General features: G+C 25.6%; 1 protein-coding gene across 1 annotated transcript in view; it reads right to left on the reverse strand.

Annotated features, from left to right (window-relative positions):
* LOC117181711 overlaps nucleotides 1-15244 on the reverse strand; it is a 235881-nt gene extending 220637 nt beyond the window's left edge. The window contains exon 1 of the mRNA XM_033374648.1: nucleotides 15150-15244. Within this exon, the coding sequence (XP_033230539.1) occupies nucleotides 15150-15228 (79 nt within the window). The 5' untranslated portion in view covers nucleotides 15229-15244. The remainder of the gene's footprint in view (nucleotides 1-15149) is intronic.
* Between the last annotated feature and the right edge of the window lie 2088 nt (nucleotides 15245-17332).

A 17332-nucleotide genomic window follows, 5' to 3' on the forward strand; every position in this document is an offset into this window, starting at 1 on the left:
AAATTTTTAAAAATGTTGAATTAAGATTTGCGTTCTTTTTTTAAGATTTTGAAAGGTTTAAAAATTATGAAAAAAATTGTCTTAAGATTTCTGGAAATAGTAAAACTGATTTTTTTATTTTTAAACATAATTTAAAGAGAATATTTTAAAAGATTTCCAAGATTGATAAAAATGAATTCAAAAGATTTTAAAACAATTTCAGGAATCATTAAAGTAAGTTTAAAAGATACTTAAAACTTTTTGGAAAACTGAAATCTTTTTGGATTAAAATATCAACCGTTACATTTTTCGTTGAAAACTCATATTTTTCATTGAAAATTTAACGACTTGATTAAAAGTTCAATGAATTTTCCAAAACTAAATTTTTTCATCGACAATTAATTATTTTAGTTAAAAATTACCTTTTTTTTGTTTAAAATTTATATTTTGGTTTTTGGTTTGACGTATCTGAGAATTTCCAGCAAAATTAAAATTTTTTTTTTCAAGAATCTTAGGAAAATTAAATTTATATAAACTTAAAAAAAAGATATAAGCCTATAAAATAAATATAAAATCAAAATTTTTGCTTCGTACTAGTAATTTTTTCCCTCAAAAAGAAAAACTATGCGTCTCGAAAATTTCACAATTATTGTTGTTGAACACCATTTTAGATTACTTTATTTGGCGTTGTAGGCCCGAAATTGGTTATTTTAAATGAAGATCATCAGATTTTTAATAAATTTTAAAAAATGGAATTCTTAATAAAAAATAATTACCTATCAAAAAATGTTTACGATTTTGGAAAAACTTTATAATCTTTATAATACATAAAAATATATCAAATCATTTAATATATTTTTAAACCCCTTAAACTTCAAAGAAGATATACTATTCAGAATAGTTTTTTATATTATCTTTGTGTTTTTGTCGAAAATTTCCATTTTTAACTTAAAACATATATTAACTCTCAGATAAGGTTCACAGATGTCGTAATATGTCAGGTTATTTTGGAAATTTATAACAGAAGGTAAAATTTTTAATAAAAAATCGTTGGATTTCAAAAAAAATTGAAAGTTTTTGAAAAATGTATGGTTAGGTTTGCTTTTTTTACTGGAAATTTGGATACTTTTCAAAGTAGTTTTCCCATTTTTGAACATTTGTAGGTTATTTTCAGATATTTGTCCAGAAAATTGGTAATTTTAAACAAAAAAAAGTAAGATTTTAAAGAACATTTAACATTTTTAATGAATTTTATGTTCGTCTTTTTTATAGAAATTTATTAATAACATAATTTATTAATTATTATGAAAGAATACAGATAAAATAAGGTATCATAGTTTTTTTTACTGGAAATAGGTTATGTCAAGCGAAAATCATTAGGTTTCAAAAATAAAATTCACATTTTTGAAAATTTTAAAGTAGAAGTTTATATATTGATTTTAATCAAGCATAAAAAATATAGTAATTGATTCTTCTCGTTTTTATATTAATATTTTTATATTAATATAAATTTTATATTTGAATAAAAAAATTTCATGTGACTAAAAAAAAAAAATGATTTCCCAAAAAAAATTTAATTCTGAAGTTCCAATACTACCAGGATAAAATTTTTGCAACTAGTAATCTATAGGATTTTTTATATTTTGAAAATTTTTCTAAATTTTCAAACGCTTTCCTATTCCGATAGAATTTTTGCATTTAAGTAATTTCGATGTTTAAAATGTACATAAATATAAACGGTATGAATTTTAAATTTTCATTTTAATTCATCAACAGCTATATGAAATTTTTTTAATAAAACGAATGGGCACGTTTTTAATAAACGTGCTGGGTTGACGGAAAATAGGAGCGTCAAGACAATGATTGATCTGAAAACACGTCTCTCATCAGTTTTCTCATTTCTCCAGAATGTTTTTTTTTAATTCATACTACATTGAAGACCCATTTCAGTTTTTTATTATAGATAAGAAACGCGACGCGAATTCGCTTCATAAAATTGGGTATCACTCTGAAATCTGCACGTTTTGAAAATGCAATTCCGTGCTAGTGACACACAGCTTGTGACCCATCATGTAGCTCATAAAACCTTATCCTATCCAACAAGGTTATATGTGAAGAACCTGTAACATGCTACATGAAAGTGCACTTTATCTTGATGATAATATTAGACGAATAATAAAATTGAACCATAACGAAAGCTAAAATTCGTTACAAAAAGATAACGTCGACTTTTCTAAGAGGAGATCTGCCCAAGCGATATTGACTTAAGAGTAAGCGGCCATCCAATTTCTCGTTAGGGCTTATGCGTTTGTCTTGTATCAAATCTCGTATTTTTTTGCATTTCGTTTCTCGAATCTTGCCACGAATCTCAACTTAAATCTTCTCTTGAATATTTTCTTGAATCTTGTTACCAATCTCGGACATAATCTCGCCTTGAATCTTGAGTCGAATTTCATCTCAAATAGCACCTCATTGGTTATTTTGAATGTCGCTTTAAATAGCACCTTGAATCTTTTCTCGAATCTCATCTCAAATCTCATCCTGAATCCCCTCTCAAATAGGTTCTTAAATCTTGCCTCGAATCTCCTCTCGCATTTCGCCTTGACCCTCACCACGAAGAGAATCTCGAATATCGTCTCGAATCATGAATTTCGTCACGAAGCATGAATCTCGTCTCGAATATCGCCTGAAGTAATATCTTAAATAGCGTCTTGAATCTCGGTCCAAACCTCTTAAATCTCGTGCCAAGTCTTGTCAAGAATCTCGCGTCTTGAATATTGCTCCGAATCTCACCTTAAATAGCACCTAGAATATTGTCTCGAATCTGGTCTCAAATAGCACCTTGAATTTCGATTCGAATCGCACTTCGAATCTCTTCTCGTATCTCATCTCGAATATCATCTCGAATCCTCTCTCAAACAACGTTGAAAATATCGACTCGAATTATGTCTCGCATCTCGCCTTGAATCTCACCTCGAGTTTAATCTCGAATATCATCTCGAATATTATCTCGAATTACGAATCTCGTTTCAAATCTCGATTTGAAAATTGTCTTAAATAGCATCTTGAATGTTGCCTCGAATCTCTTAAATCTATTCTTAACTTTATTTCTAATCTTGTATGAAAATGTGTCTCGAATGCTTTCTGGAATTTCATCTTAAATAGTGCCTCGAAGTTCGTTTCTCATCTTATATCGTATTTTCTCTTGAATCTCACCCTAGAATTTCATCTCATGCTAAATCTCATATCAAATCTCGCCATGAATCTCCTACATCTAGTCTCAAGCTTGTTTTCGGATAATGTCTCCACTCTTGTCTTGAATCATGTCCGGAATCTTCGATAGAATCTCGTCTCGAATTTCGTCTTCTGCCTCGATTCTTGTGACAAAAGTACAACGGACAAACGTTGAATAGATTTATTTCCGTTTATTGATGATCGAAAAAGTATTCATTGTAATTTATATGTATAATAAATATTAGTAGTACCCAGTAATATTAGTAGTAATATCGAAATTAATAATCATAAATTCACGAAACGATTAAAAACAAATAAAAAATTAAAATTTAATTGTTTAGATGAAAACTGGTATTTTGTTAATTTTTTTATTGCAAATTTATGTTTTAATTTATGAGTTTGTTAAAATATTGTCTTTTTGATATGTAAGAAGTTCTTGACTAGGATTTATGCGAGGTTTCTAGTCTTTTGTTGAAACTTCGTATTTTTTGGATAAATATATCTGTTTTTGACTTAAAATGAACATCTTTTTTGGTAGAAGTATCTATTAATACGTTTTTTTAAGACTTTATTTTTTTAGATTGAAAATTCAGCTTATTGGTTTGGAAGTTAACCTATTTGCTCCAAAGCCAATTTTTTGGTTCAGGATTGAACTATATATTGAAAAATTCATTTTTATGTTTAGAATTAATTTTTAACTGAAAATTGGTCTGTGTGGCTAGAACTTCTTCTGTTTGGTTGAAAATGAATGTTTAAATATATTGGACTACTTTTTTATAAATAATTCCTTTATTTAAAGATTCATCATTTTAGTACAAAATTTAATTTCCTGGTTGATAATTTAACTATTTTTATAAACGTTTTGTGTTCAGGTTCAAAATGAACTTTTTTCTTTAACAACTTAACTCTTTCATTTTTTGTTTAAAATTGATCCTTTTTTATTTGAAAATTAAAATATTTGGCTATAAATTCATGTATTTTGTTACAAATTTGACTTCTTAGGTATAACATTAATACAATTGGTTGAAAATTAAACTATTTGTTTGAAAATTTATATATTTTGTTGAAATATGGTCTTTCTTATATAACATCAATTTTTTGGTGGAAAATGCCAATATTTAGTTGAGAATTAATTTGATTTAATTAGGGATTCAAGTACTTTGTCGAGAATTCGTATTTTGATTCAAACTTAACTGTTTTGCTTTGAAATTTAAGTATTATTTAGGTTGAAATATCAACTATTACATTTCTTCCAAATAATTTAAATTTTCAGGTTGAAAATTTAACTCACTGGGTAAAAACCTAAACAACTTTATTGCAATTTCATTTTTTTAGTTAAAGATTCATAATTTTAATTATAAATTTATATCGTTGAATGAAGATTGAAAACTATATTTAAAATTCATTTTTTTGTTTGCAATTATTTGTTAACTAAAAATTCCACTATTTGTTTGAAAATTTAACTATTTTTTACAAAACTCAACATTTGGTACAAATTTCGAATATTATGTTAAATATTAATCCTCTTGATTGAAAATTCAACTATTTTTTTTAGAAAATTATGTATTTTCTAGAATTAGTTTTTTGTTTAGTTAAAAATTAATCTCATTGGTTGATGATTTTACTTTGTTTAAACTCAGCTCGCCTGTTGAAAACTCCTCTTTTTGGCTTGCAAATGTAACATTTTAGAAGAAATTTATTTTTATCATTGACTACAAAACCTTTGCGAAAAATTTATTTCAATTTATTTATTTCTGTAAATTCTGCAAAATTCTCTTGGTTCTATTCTGTTTCTATTTTTTCGAACTGACAATAAGAAATAATAATAATTAAAAGATTTTTATCAATGAAAATAATAAAAGAGGAAATCAGCCTCAGGACCAAAAAATCGATTTTCTGTTTTTCATCGGTTCTATATAAGGAAGATTTCCTCTATCGAAAAAATCCCCTTCGCTCCACGATAAAAATTAAATTTTCTCGATCTCAAAGTGTCACAGGTTATCTTCTTGGTTGAGTTGTCTTAAATTGTTTTTCGACTCTAACCCTAGTTTCTTCGTTCCACGTCAGATATATCACTTTTAGATATTAGAATTTCACAAATTTAACTTCTCAAGACTTTTTTATATTTCAATGCTATAAAATTATAATTTCAGTTCTTATGAATTTTTTTCTGGCATAACTTTAATCTCATATAAAAACCTTTTTTTCTTGGAATAAGAAAAAGTGTCTCGCTTTAGTACCCTTTTGTCTATATTTGCGATATAGAGAGGGCATACATTTTTTTTAATAAAACTTTAGGGGAGTGTTTTCTCCCAAAAGCAAGTTTCCAGCCCTATAAGAACTACGAATGAAGAACTTTTATTTTATGAGGTTTCTAATGTTTCAAATATCGTAAGGAAGAACATTTTTATCTATAAAAGATTTAAAATTAATGAAAGTTGCAAAATTTTTTATTAATTCTACTTTATTGGTGTTTCTTATTAATAATAATCAGAAAAAATAAGGAATATAAATTTAATAAAAAAAAGCGTCTAAAACAAAATAAAACACGATAAAAATAAATTACTATGGAAAAAAAGTTTGTGCAGAAAATATTCTTGTGAAAATTCATAAACACTCAATACTCATCTGACTGTCAACTTGCAAAAGAAATTAAGAAATTTTAATAATTGTGATTATTACTGTAGGACTTGAAACTAATATTTAAAACTGATCTGCAATCACCAATTTTTATTCTTCCAACCGTAGTTTTCCGTTGTATCCCCTTAGGGACTTTTCATTAATTACGTAACACTTTGGCCGGGGGGGGGGGGTCTAGATTAGTGTAACATAATGGCGAAAAACTACAGGAAAAATTCGAAAAAGGAGTTACATAGGGGGGAGGGGATGTCAAAATTGTAGGAAATTTACGTAACAGCTGTAGGGGAATGGGGGGGGGGGGTCGACACTCTTGCGTAAAATTTTGAATAATGCAATCTTACAGGAAATCCATGCATGAAAAATTATAGATTATAACTTTAAAGTTTAGTAAAAATAGAATAAAAGATTGAAATAAAGCTGGAAAGATTTAATAGCCATATAACAAGATTTGTATTTTGATAGTTCTTTCATCATTTTGTGAGGAAATAATATCCATAAAACCAAGCTTCTTCTTAATTTATTGAATTACTACTACCCCCAAAATCATAAACAAATTTTAGGGTTTTTCTGGTTAAGGTAAGATATTTGAAAAAAGTTAAATGGATTTTAGAAGTTTTCCAATGTTTTCAAATATTGTAAAGAATTTTCAAAGAATCTTAACAGCATTTAACTGAAATTTTGTATTCAATCTTTTCTCCAACAACATCTGGAATCTCGTCTCGAATCTCAACTGGAATCTTGCCTCGAATTTGATTTCGAATCTGTTCCTGAATCGTGTCTTGAATGTCGTCTCGAACCTCTTATTAAACTTTGTCTCGAATCCTTTCTCGAATCTAGTCTTTTGAAGTCCTTTGAAAGACTTTAGGATAGCTTCAAAACCCCAAGGAATTCCAAAAAAATTCAGAGAATTTAAAAGATTTAAAGGAATTTCAGTATATTTTTTTAAAGAATTTAAAGAGATTTTACACGATTTCGAAGAAAAGAGGGTATTTTAAAAGATATGGAGAATTTTCAAGATATTTGAAAAATATCACTGGATTTCAAAAGATTTGGAATGATTTAGGGTAATTTAAAGAATTCCAAGGCAATTTCAAGGTATTGAGAAAATGTAAATCAATTCGCAAGGGTTTAAATGACTAAGAGTAATTTAAAAAAATTCTGTTAAGTTTCGGGATATTTTAAAAAACCGTAAGGGATCTTTTGCAGACTCAAGTGAATTTTATAATATTTCCTAGGAAAGCAGTAATTTTTAGGGATTTTAAATTCACATAATAAGGTATTTTAATAAATTTCTCGGGTGTCAAAGAATATCATAGCACTTTTTATATTCGAAGGAATTTCAAGGAATTTCAGCAAATATCATCAGATTTATGTAAATTTGCGGAATTTCAAGAGATTTCAAAATATTTGGAAGAAGTTTCAAAGAATCTATAAACGAGAATGAAGGCCTTTTAAAGATTCTAACATATTTTCGATATTTAAAGCTATTTCCAAAAATTAAAAAATTTTTTATTTGAAAGATTTTAAAAGATTTTCGGTTATTTTAAAAGAATCCAAGAGATTTGAAGTGTTTTTCAAGATTTCACACATTTACAAAGATTTTTTGAGAATCTCAACGGATGTCAATGTATATCACGGGATTTTATAACATTTGCGAAAACTTAAGTGATTTAAAAAAATTTTTTAAGACTCTTAATAAGGCTATTTTATGAATTTTCCATGTTTTCAAAGGATTTCATGAAATTCCAAATATTTCATAATATTTTGAAACACTTTAGGATAGTTTCAATTTTTAAAAGGAATTTTAAAAGATTTTAAGCAATTTCAAATGACCTTGGATATTGTCTTAACAGCGTATTGAATCTCTTAATTCTCGTCTCGAATCATGTCTCGAATCTTGTCAAGAATGTCGCCCGCAATAGCTCCTTGAAGCTTATTTCTAAGCTCTGCTCGAATCTCGTCTCGAATCTAATATCGAATCTCGCCTCGAATCTCTTAAATCTCGTCTCGAATATTGTAACGAATCTTGTCTCGGATCTCGGATAGAATCTCGACTCGAATGACATCCCCTGTCTTGAGTCTTGTGAAAAAAGTACAATGGACAAGAGTTGAGAAGATTGATGCCAATGTATTGATAATTGTAAATCTTAATTATAATTTGTATAATAATACTATAATAATTCAAGGATTTGAAACATTTAAAAATAATTGCAATACTTTTAATTGGGTTTTCAAACCGAAAACATGTGAATTTTCACCAAAAAGTTCATTTAAGAACAATTAGTTTAACTTTGCCTTAAAATAATGAATCTCTAACCGAAAAAAATAATTTCTTACAAAATTGTTTAACTTTAAACCAAGTTGTTTAGTTTTCAAAAAAAATATGAATTCTGAATGAAAAATATAATATTGTCGATATTAAAAAAATCGATTTACATTTTTAACAAAAAACAGTTAAATCCAAACACAGAAGACGAATTTTTAACAAAATTGCTTTTAATAACAGAGTTCAACATTCAACCCTGAAGTTGAATTTTTAACCAAAAAGTGCAATTTTGAACCAAAAATGTAAATTTTCAACAAAAAATAGAATACTTAAATGTTCAGTTAAAAAAAAATTAATTTCGAACGTAAAATAAAAGGAATATTCAACGAAATCATTACAATTTTAACCTAAGAAACGAATGTTCAATTCAAAAATTAATTTGTAACAGAGCAGTTCAACTTTCTACCAAGTAGTTGAATTTTTTACAAAAAAATATTGACAACAAAATAGTTTTATTTTTAAAAAAATAATTAAATATTTAATCAAATAGTAGAATTTTTACCCCAGCAAGCTGAATTTTGAAACAAACTTATAAGGGTAGACTTTTCCACCAAAAAAAACATTAACTTTTAACCAAGAATATTTGAATTTTCCTAATGCAAAAGTGTTTATGATGAGCTTGTTATCTGTTAAGTTAATCTGCCATCTGGGTAGGTAAATTTTTAAATTATAATAATATTGTTAAATAAAAAAAACCTTAACAATTCAATTAAAAACATTTTTTCTGCTAATGTAAAATAATTATAACTAGTTGTGAATAGTTTTAATTTTTTTAGTTCAACTGACTTTGCTTAATCCTGAGAGATTGACGTTAGACGTATAGAACTTTCCACTCAGGGAGGTATTTTAAGCTTCGGAAGTAGAAAGTTGTTAATTATTGGAAAAGTAAGAAATTCCATTTACAGTTTTATGTAATTACAATCCACTCTTTTTAGAATATTTGTTTCACTGTCATATCCATGATAAATTTCCGATACGATTGTATTTATAACAGTTCTTGGACGAAAACTCGGTTGATTTTTATGCATAATTTATATTATCTTCTCCTTACTATTTAAAAATATATCATAATAATTTTTGTACTTTATTATCTTTAGATTCATATTTAAATTTATCAAGCTAGAATTGAATTCTATTATTTAAATTTGATTACAATTTTCAGGAAAATTCTATTTACTGAAACGTTTTCTGGATGTGTTTCTTACATAAATGTATTAAATTATTTTTATTTCAAAGTCTCATTTTTATTTTTAGAGAGTGAAAAAATGTAAAATTGATGTGCATGATGTAATTGAAAAATTTAAGATATGTAATGTCACATTTTATTTAACCAAGCCAAATTACTTGTATTTAAAATTTGAGCTTCTTGATTTATATTTATCCTGTAATATGACCCTTTTTTGATTCAAAACTCAACTACTTAGTTAAATTTGGAAGTGCTTTAACGAAAGTTTTTTTTTTTTTTGAAGATTCATCATTTTAGTTGAAAAAATTTTTTTCATTCAAAATTTAGAATTTTGTTGAAGTTCTCTTTTTACAGTAAATTAATTTTGGAAACTGAAAATCCAACTATGTCATTTTCGTTTGAAAATGTATCTTGTTTAGTCGAAAATTCAAACTGTTTGTTTAAACATGTATCTATTTTCATGAAACTTTGTGTTTTGTTGCCAAATATTCATATTATTATTATTAATTATTATAAATATAAATATAAACATTATCGTTTTTGATAGCAATTTAATCTTTTTGGTAGAACATTAATCTGCTTGGTTGAAAATTGAAATCTTTTTCTTGAAAAATCATCCATTTTGTTAAAAGTTTTTTTAATTGTCGTACATTTATTACTTTCGTTAAAAATCCATTTATTTGATTACAAATTTAACTATGTTGATAAAAATTATTTTTTTAAACAATTTTTTTTTAAATTGAAAAGACATCTATTCTCTTTTTACTATAAAACTGATCATATTTAGTTAAACATTCACTTATTTCGTTGAAAACTCGTCATTTTTGGGTTGAAAATTCTGTTATGTACTTTGATAGGAAATTAATTTTTTTTTTTGTAAATTCAACCTTTTTTTTGTAAAAACAATGTATCTTAATGACTCAGACAATAAATATTTTAGATTATATTATTGTTTTTTATTCTCTAACAATCTTTCTTGGTTGAATAGTCTTTTTTACTCTTTTTGGGTTTATAATTAGTCGGTTTTGTTTAAGGATTTAAATATATAATTTGTTAAAAATTCGTATTTTTTAGCTTAGCTTAACCGTTTTGGATTGAACGCTAAAATATTTTTATTGTATATGTCAGCTATTATAATTTCAGCTGAGAATTTATTTTTTAAATACATGATTCCCCATTCAGTCAGGGAAATTTGAAATTTGAATTTCAACAAAAAATAAAAATTATAGACTCTAATGATAATTACAAATTCCAAACGTTGGTCCTTCTTAGTACTAAAATATATAAATTTTAATTTTGACAACTAAAGTTAATAATGGGTTATCAATGACGCAGTCCATGAGATTATAAAAGAAAAATTAATTACAAATATTGATTTAAAGTGTAAATTATTGTAAGTAGATATTCAAAACAGTTCGAGGGGAAAATAAAATACATTTGAAAAAGTCCAATCATTCCTGATCCTAAAACTATCATCTAATAGATAATTTTAAGGTATTAAATTAAAATGCACGAAATTTGAAGACAAGACTTTTGTATCTTACAATTAAATATTTATTCGAGATAAAAAATATATTTTTAATTTTAAAAAATCGAAATAATTTTTTCTGAGTACATAAGTTAATGATACAACCTCAAATTAAAAATTTTATTTTTTGATATTTTTATTTCAATTGAAGACTATTAATTATTATTGTTTAAATAAATATAAAATGTAATGTTAAGATCTTTTAAATTATTTATAGTAATCAATATAATAATATTTACTTCAAATATGTTATTTGTTTTATTGAATGTTATTTTCCTGTCGACAGAATTTAATGGAAGAGGCTGTAATAGATTATTATTAACCAGGATCAGTAGATCAGGGAAAGCCAAGGATTTCGAAAAAAAATCTTGTAAAAGTCAGGGAATTTCTATAAGCGGTAGTTTAAATAACTGAAAACGATAATACATTTTATTATTAAATTTTTATTTGAAATTGTCTTATTCGGTTTATAAAATAATATTATGAATGGTATGAATATTAATGGTCAGGAAAAAGGAAAAATTGGTCAGGAAAAAATTAGGGAATTTGCAAATGAAGTTTTCGGGGAAACCCTGATATCATATTGTTTTTAGTCATTTATGTGCCTGATAATATTACGTTCCGTCCATTTTTTTTTACCTTTAGACGAATATATTTTGGATTAAAAAAATTTATTACTTGTTTGAAAATTCAACAATTTTGTTAAAAACCCATCCTTTTTGTAGAAAATTCAACTGCTTTGTTCAAATTTTCTCTTTTTTGTTAAAAAATGTAACTGTTCTAGTAGAAATTTCATATCTTTCGTCTCCTATAAATTAAAAATAGATTTACTTGTTTGCAAGTTGAACCGCTTGGTTAAAAAAAGGACTGTTTTGTTTCATAATTTTTAGTTAAAAATGCACCTCTTTGGTTAAAAATTCATTTTTTTGTAATAAGAAAAATTTTTTGTACAAAATTTAAATATTCCAGTTGAAGATTTATCATCTTAATAGCAAATTCATCTGTTTGTTTCAAAGTTGAACTATTTTCTTCAAAATTCATCTTATTTAGTTCAAAATTCAATTACGTAGGTAAAAGTTAACTTGCTTTGTTGAACATTATTTTTTTGTTGTTGTTAAAGGTTGATCTCTTTGGTTGAAAATTCCAATGTTTTACAAAAACTTGGTTGTTTGGCTAGAAATTTCAACTAATTTGAACAAACTTATTTTAATTTCTTGACTTAAAAATTTATATTTATTAAAAATTTGTCTGGTAGAAAAATGCATCTATTTGGTTGCAAATTAAAATTTTTTTTTCAGTAATAGTTTTTCAACTAAAAATTTACCATTTTGGATTGAACATTGAACTATTTCATTGCAAATTTGTCTTATTTAGTTGAGCTAATCCGTATTTTGGTTGAAATCAAAATCTTCTTTTTTGGTTAAAAATTCATTATTTTAGCTAAAAATTCGTCACTTTAGTTGAAGCTTGAACTATTTTGTTGAAAAAATTGTATATTTTTGGGTCAAAAACAATTTTTTTCAACTGAAAATTTTAATATTCTATTTTTGGTTGGAACTTTTTCTGCTTAGTTGAAATCCTTTGCTAAAGATTCATCGATTTTTTTGATCATCTTATTTAAAGTTAAATTCCTTTGATTGCAAATTTAACTATTATCTTGAAATTTAGTTTGTATATTTTAGAAATAAAGTAATTTTCTTAACATAAGATTCAACTGGTCCATTTTTAATTATAAATTAAATTAATTTAATTTAATAAAATAATTTAATTATAAATTTTTTTGTGTTGAAAATATATTTTTTCAACTGAAAATTTAAGTACTATGTTGAAAATATACTTTTTTTAAAATGAAAATTAAATTTTTTACTGAAAATTGAACTGGTCCATTTTTAGTTGGAAATTAATTTTTAACTCAAAATTTAATTAATTTAATCCTATTTATTTAAGAGAAAATTCAAATATTCCATTTTTTCATTCAGCCACTATTTAACTTTATAAAATATTGGTTAAAAATGCAACGATTTTTGAATCATTTTCTTTTCGACACAGAGTTGTACTTTTTTTAGGCCACCCAAATTACGAGTTTTCTTCAAAAATAACGATAGAATCAAGTGTCACTAAAAAATATCGTGTCCTTCAATATTTATACAGGGTGACTGTTGGAGCGGAAAAACCGGGGAATAATCGAGAATTTTTTGTAACCGGGAAAAACTGGCAAATAAGAGTGAATTTTGTTTTTGACCGAGAATTTAACAAATTTTTAAAAGAAAAATCTATACAATCACCTGAAATATCACCAATTTCATATTCCCTGATATTTTTACTTGTACATTTTCAATTTACAGAATTTTAAATTGTGGTTTTGAAAAGTTAAAACATTCAACATTGAAAGCATTTGAGATAGAAAGTTTTTGTTGAACAACCTTTTAAGTTGATTAGCTGTCAATATTAATTAGTTATTTCTACACTTCAATTCTAGCTTAATTCTTAAAAATTGAACAATAATTGATTTGACAAAAACCAGATGAAAAGAATAATTTAACATATTATTTCAATTAATGAATTTTTAATCTTTCTAACTTAAAAGTAGTCAAACTGAAATACATTTAGAAAATTTCCTTTTTTTATTAACATTTTTTTCATAATGTTAGAAGTGACGAACATTTTTTCATTTAATTTTTTTTCTGAATTAGAAGCGGATTTTTTTTCTAAAATGATTATTTGGTTAGAAAGAATAAAATGTCCGTTATTTATTTTTCTAAATTGGATGAAACCCTTTCTTTTTTTAAATAGTTATTGATTTTATTAAAAGAAATTTATAAAATTTTTTTTTTAATTAGAAGAAGGAAATTTTTTACATTTTTATTAAGTTGCAAGGAAGGAAACTTTGGTTCAAAATTTTTTTTATTGTAATTTTTATACTTTATCCGAAGAGCGAAATTTTTAATCAACATTTTTTTTTTAATATTAGTTACGAAGGAGTATTAGTTTAAATTCAGAGCATTGAAAATGATGGTGTGCATTCATATATTTTTTAACAGAAATATGTATACTGTTCAATTTATGGAAGTTTAAAATTTTGAAAATTAACGGGATTTAATTTTAAATTCATTAATTTAAAATCAGTTGTTCAAAAAAATGAAACAAGAAAAATTATGAAAATTTGGTAATTTAGATCCCTATGCTAAAAGTTTTGCTTAGAGTTTGACTTTCTTCGGGGATGTTTCAAATTGAATTATGTATACGTGGGATAAAAAATAAAATTTGGTATCTTACATTTTTCTTCTTCCTTATTTTTTAATTTTTGTTCAGTAATAATATAATTCATTCAGATAAACAATATTTAGTGTTTTCAATGGTATAAGTTAAAAATATTATATTTAAATTTCATTTTATAATATATAAATAAATATTGAAAAAGATTTTTCTATACTTCTTCTTTTTCTGCGATTTTCTATTTTGGTATAAATAGCATTATTATTTTCTATATTTTAAAATTTTTAGAGAAAAAAACGAAAAATGTGGAACGTAATTGAAAATAAACCATTTTATTGATTTTCAACCGAATAAGGTCATTCTTTTTAATTTGATACAAATTGCTTTTCCATTTGTATAACATTAATTTTAATCCCTTTGTTTTTAATCACAGTTCTATTCAATTTTGCATTTACTCTTTAAAGATAAAAAGGTCCTTTCAATATTTTCACACAAAAGTATACAATGTTTTTTATTCTAAATAGAGTTTGAAATCTATTTAAATTTACGATTATATAAATATAAACCATGATCAAATTTGAACTAAAAATTAATAAAAATTTTGGACAGAAAGTTGTTTCTTACATTTCGAAAAATTGACTACACTTTCAGAACTTTTTTATCATGTTAAAATAATGTAACTCTGGAAATAATTTTATTTGATAAAAGTTTCGAAAACTAATCTTAGGATGAATGCTTTTTCCTATAAAATAGTTACAAAAAATACTCATGACTAAAAAATAAAAAAAATTATTAATCGAAAGTTGTTCCTTTTATTTAGAAAACCTGAATACACCTTTTGAACTATTTCTTTATTTTCGATCATTTAAAAAGAATGAAGCTCAAGAAATTATTTTATTTCATAAAGGTTTCGAAATATCAAGCTAAGATGAATATATTTTTATAAAAAAAATAATGTAGATGAAATTAATTCAATTTTAAACAATTTTTTCTTAAATTGTTATTAAATATTTTTTAGAAAATTTGGTAATATTACTCACCAAGTGAACAGATGATACATGTAATCAGTAAAAGAAGACACTCGATTTTCACAATATCGCGATATTTTTTCGCGCACATGGTAACTAAACGATTTTTTGATAGCGTTTAAATTCGCGTTACGTATTGCGCGACCACTCGTGTGGTTCTGAGACCGCGTTGGATTTTGAGTTTGAATCTCTCCAGCATCCGAGAGGACCGGCAAAAGGCGCCTGCTCGTAGAGGACTTCAATATAGTGTACCGGCGCGAGGGATGCTGAAATCTAATAACCAATCTATAAAATTTTATAAAATAGTTACAAACCAGAGATTTATATGTAACTAATTAGTAAATTAGAATTGCAATTTAATTAATGTTTAATTGATTTAAAAAAAAATTAATTAAATTAATTAATCGCCAATTCCCGTGCAGAAATTTCCCAACTTATTCCCGAGTTCCGATCTGGTCCCGATCGGATTTTCCACATATGGCCCCAAGGGGGCAGATGATGTGGCTCGCGTCAGAACCACGTCGGGTCGGGTTAGATTAGACAAGATTATGTCAAGTTTTCTGTTATCGTCGTGATATTGGTTTTCTTTCATATAACTTTAAATGCCAAAAGCAAATAGTAGATTGAGAGTTCGGAATTACAGAATTGTTGGTGAGATTTTTTATATCCGCAATAAAGGCAAAGGTAAGCTTTAATTCGCTATAATCAACATCAAAATTCATTTTTAGCTTCTGAAGATTTCCAGAAATGTATTCGAAAAAGCGTACACTTTAGCAACATTATAAATTAAATATTTTTTATATTTTCTCGAACGTAACCTTACTTTTAAATCTCACTCCACGTGCCCCATATGCATTAGCATATATCATTAATAAGTTGAAAAAATATTAATATAAAAACTTTTGAAATTTTACTAATTATAGAAATAAAAAAATTAAAGGGGCCATATCTGGGCCAGATCGGCTCCACATTTTGGATGCCCAGATCTGGGCCCGTTCGGGTAGGGCGTTTCATTTACGGTCTGGTGCTAGACAGATTACCCTATCAGGCCCACATTTTTCCCGATCGGGGCCCGACCAGTGCCACACAAAAATTTCTGCACGGGTTCCAAACATTTAAACTACTTCTTAAAAATGTATTTATTCATAAAATTTAACTGTTTGATTGTAATATACAATCAGCTGTCAGGCAAAAAGTGTAGATAGTAAGATAAACTATTAGGTTAGCAATTAAAAAAGTTCGTTGAAATTTCATTTTCTTAATTCAACCTCTTTAATTTGAAATTTACCCTTTTTATTGACAAACCATGTTTTTTGTTGTATATAAAAATGATGGAAAATCCATGTATTTCGTGAAAACGTTGTCTTTTTCATTATAAAATCAACCCTGTTTATTTAAAATTCTTTGTTTTTTGGTTGCACATTCAAATATTTGGTAAAAAATTATCTTTTTTAAGAAAAAATTATTTTCGGGTTGAAAATTCAACTATTTGATTAAAAATGTATGTCTTTTATTACAAATTCATCTTTTTTGGTACTCGTAGTATATGCATTCACATGAAAATATGATCTGTTTTGTAAAAATGGTAACTATTTTATTAAAAACTCATATTTTTCTTGGTAAAAGATCAACTATTTGTTTGGCAGTTAAATAAATTGGTTTAAAATTAACTTTTTTATGCAGCATATGCAGTTAAAAATTTAACCTTTTTTTCGACAATCCGGTTATTGTTGTTAAAAAATAACTTTTTCCTAATGATTTATATATTTTATTTTTCTTTGGAAATTTACCTATTGAACGTTAAGTATTTTGTTGAAACATTGTTTTTTTGGTTAAAAATGTAATTCTCTTTGTTCAAAATTCATTTTTTTGTGTTAAGCATTCAACTATTTTGTAGAAAATTATGTTAAAAAAACACTATTTTCGGGCTGAAAATTCAACTATTATATCAAAATATTATATATTTTATTGAAAATTCGTCTTTTGTGGTAATATATTAATTTTCTTGATGAAATGATCTTTTTCGTTGATTAAAAATTCATATATTTTTTAAATTAAAGATCAACCATTCGGTTGGCAGTTAAACAAATTGGTTCAAAACTCTTTTTCTTTAATTCAACTTCTTGAGTAAAAAACTTAAGTTTTTCGGTAACAATACCTGTTTTTGCTTGTTAAAAATTAAATTTTTTCCTAAA

This window comes from Belonocnema kinseyi, chromosome 10, assembly GCF_010883055.1.
Source record: "Belonocnema kinseyi isolate 2016_QV_RU_SX_M_011 chromosome 10, B_treatae_v1, whole genome shotgun sequence".
Taxonomy (NCBI): domain Eukaryota; kingdom Metazoa; phylum Arthropoda; class Insecta; order Hymenoptera; family Cynipidae; genus Belonocnema; species Belonocnema kinseyi.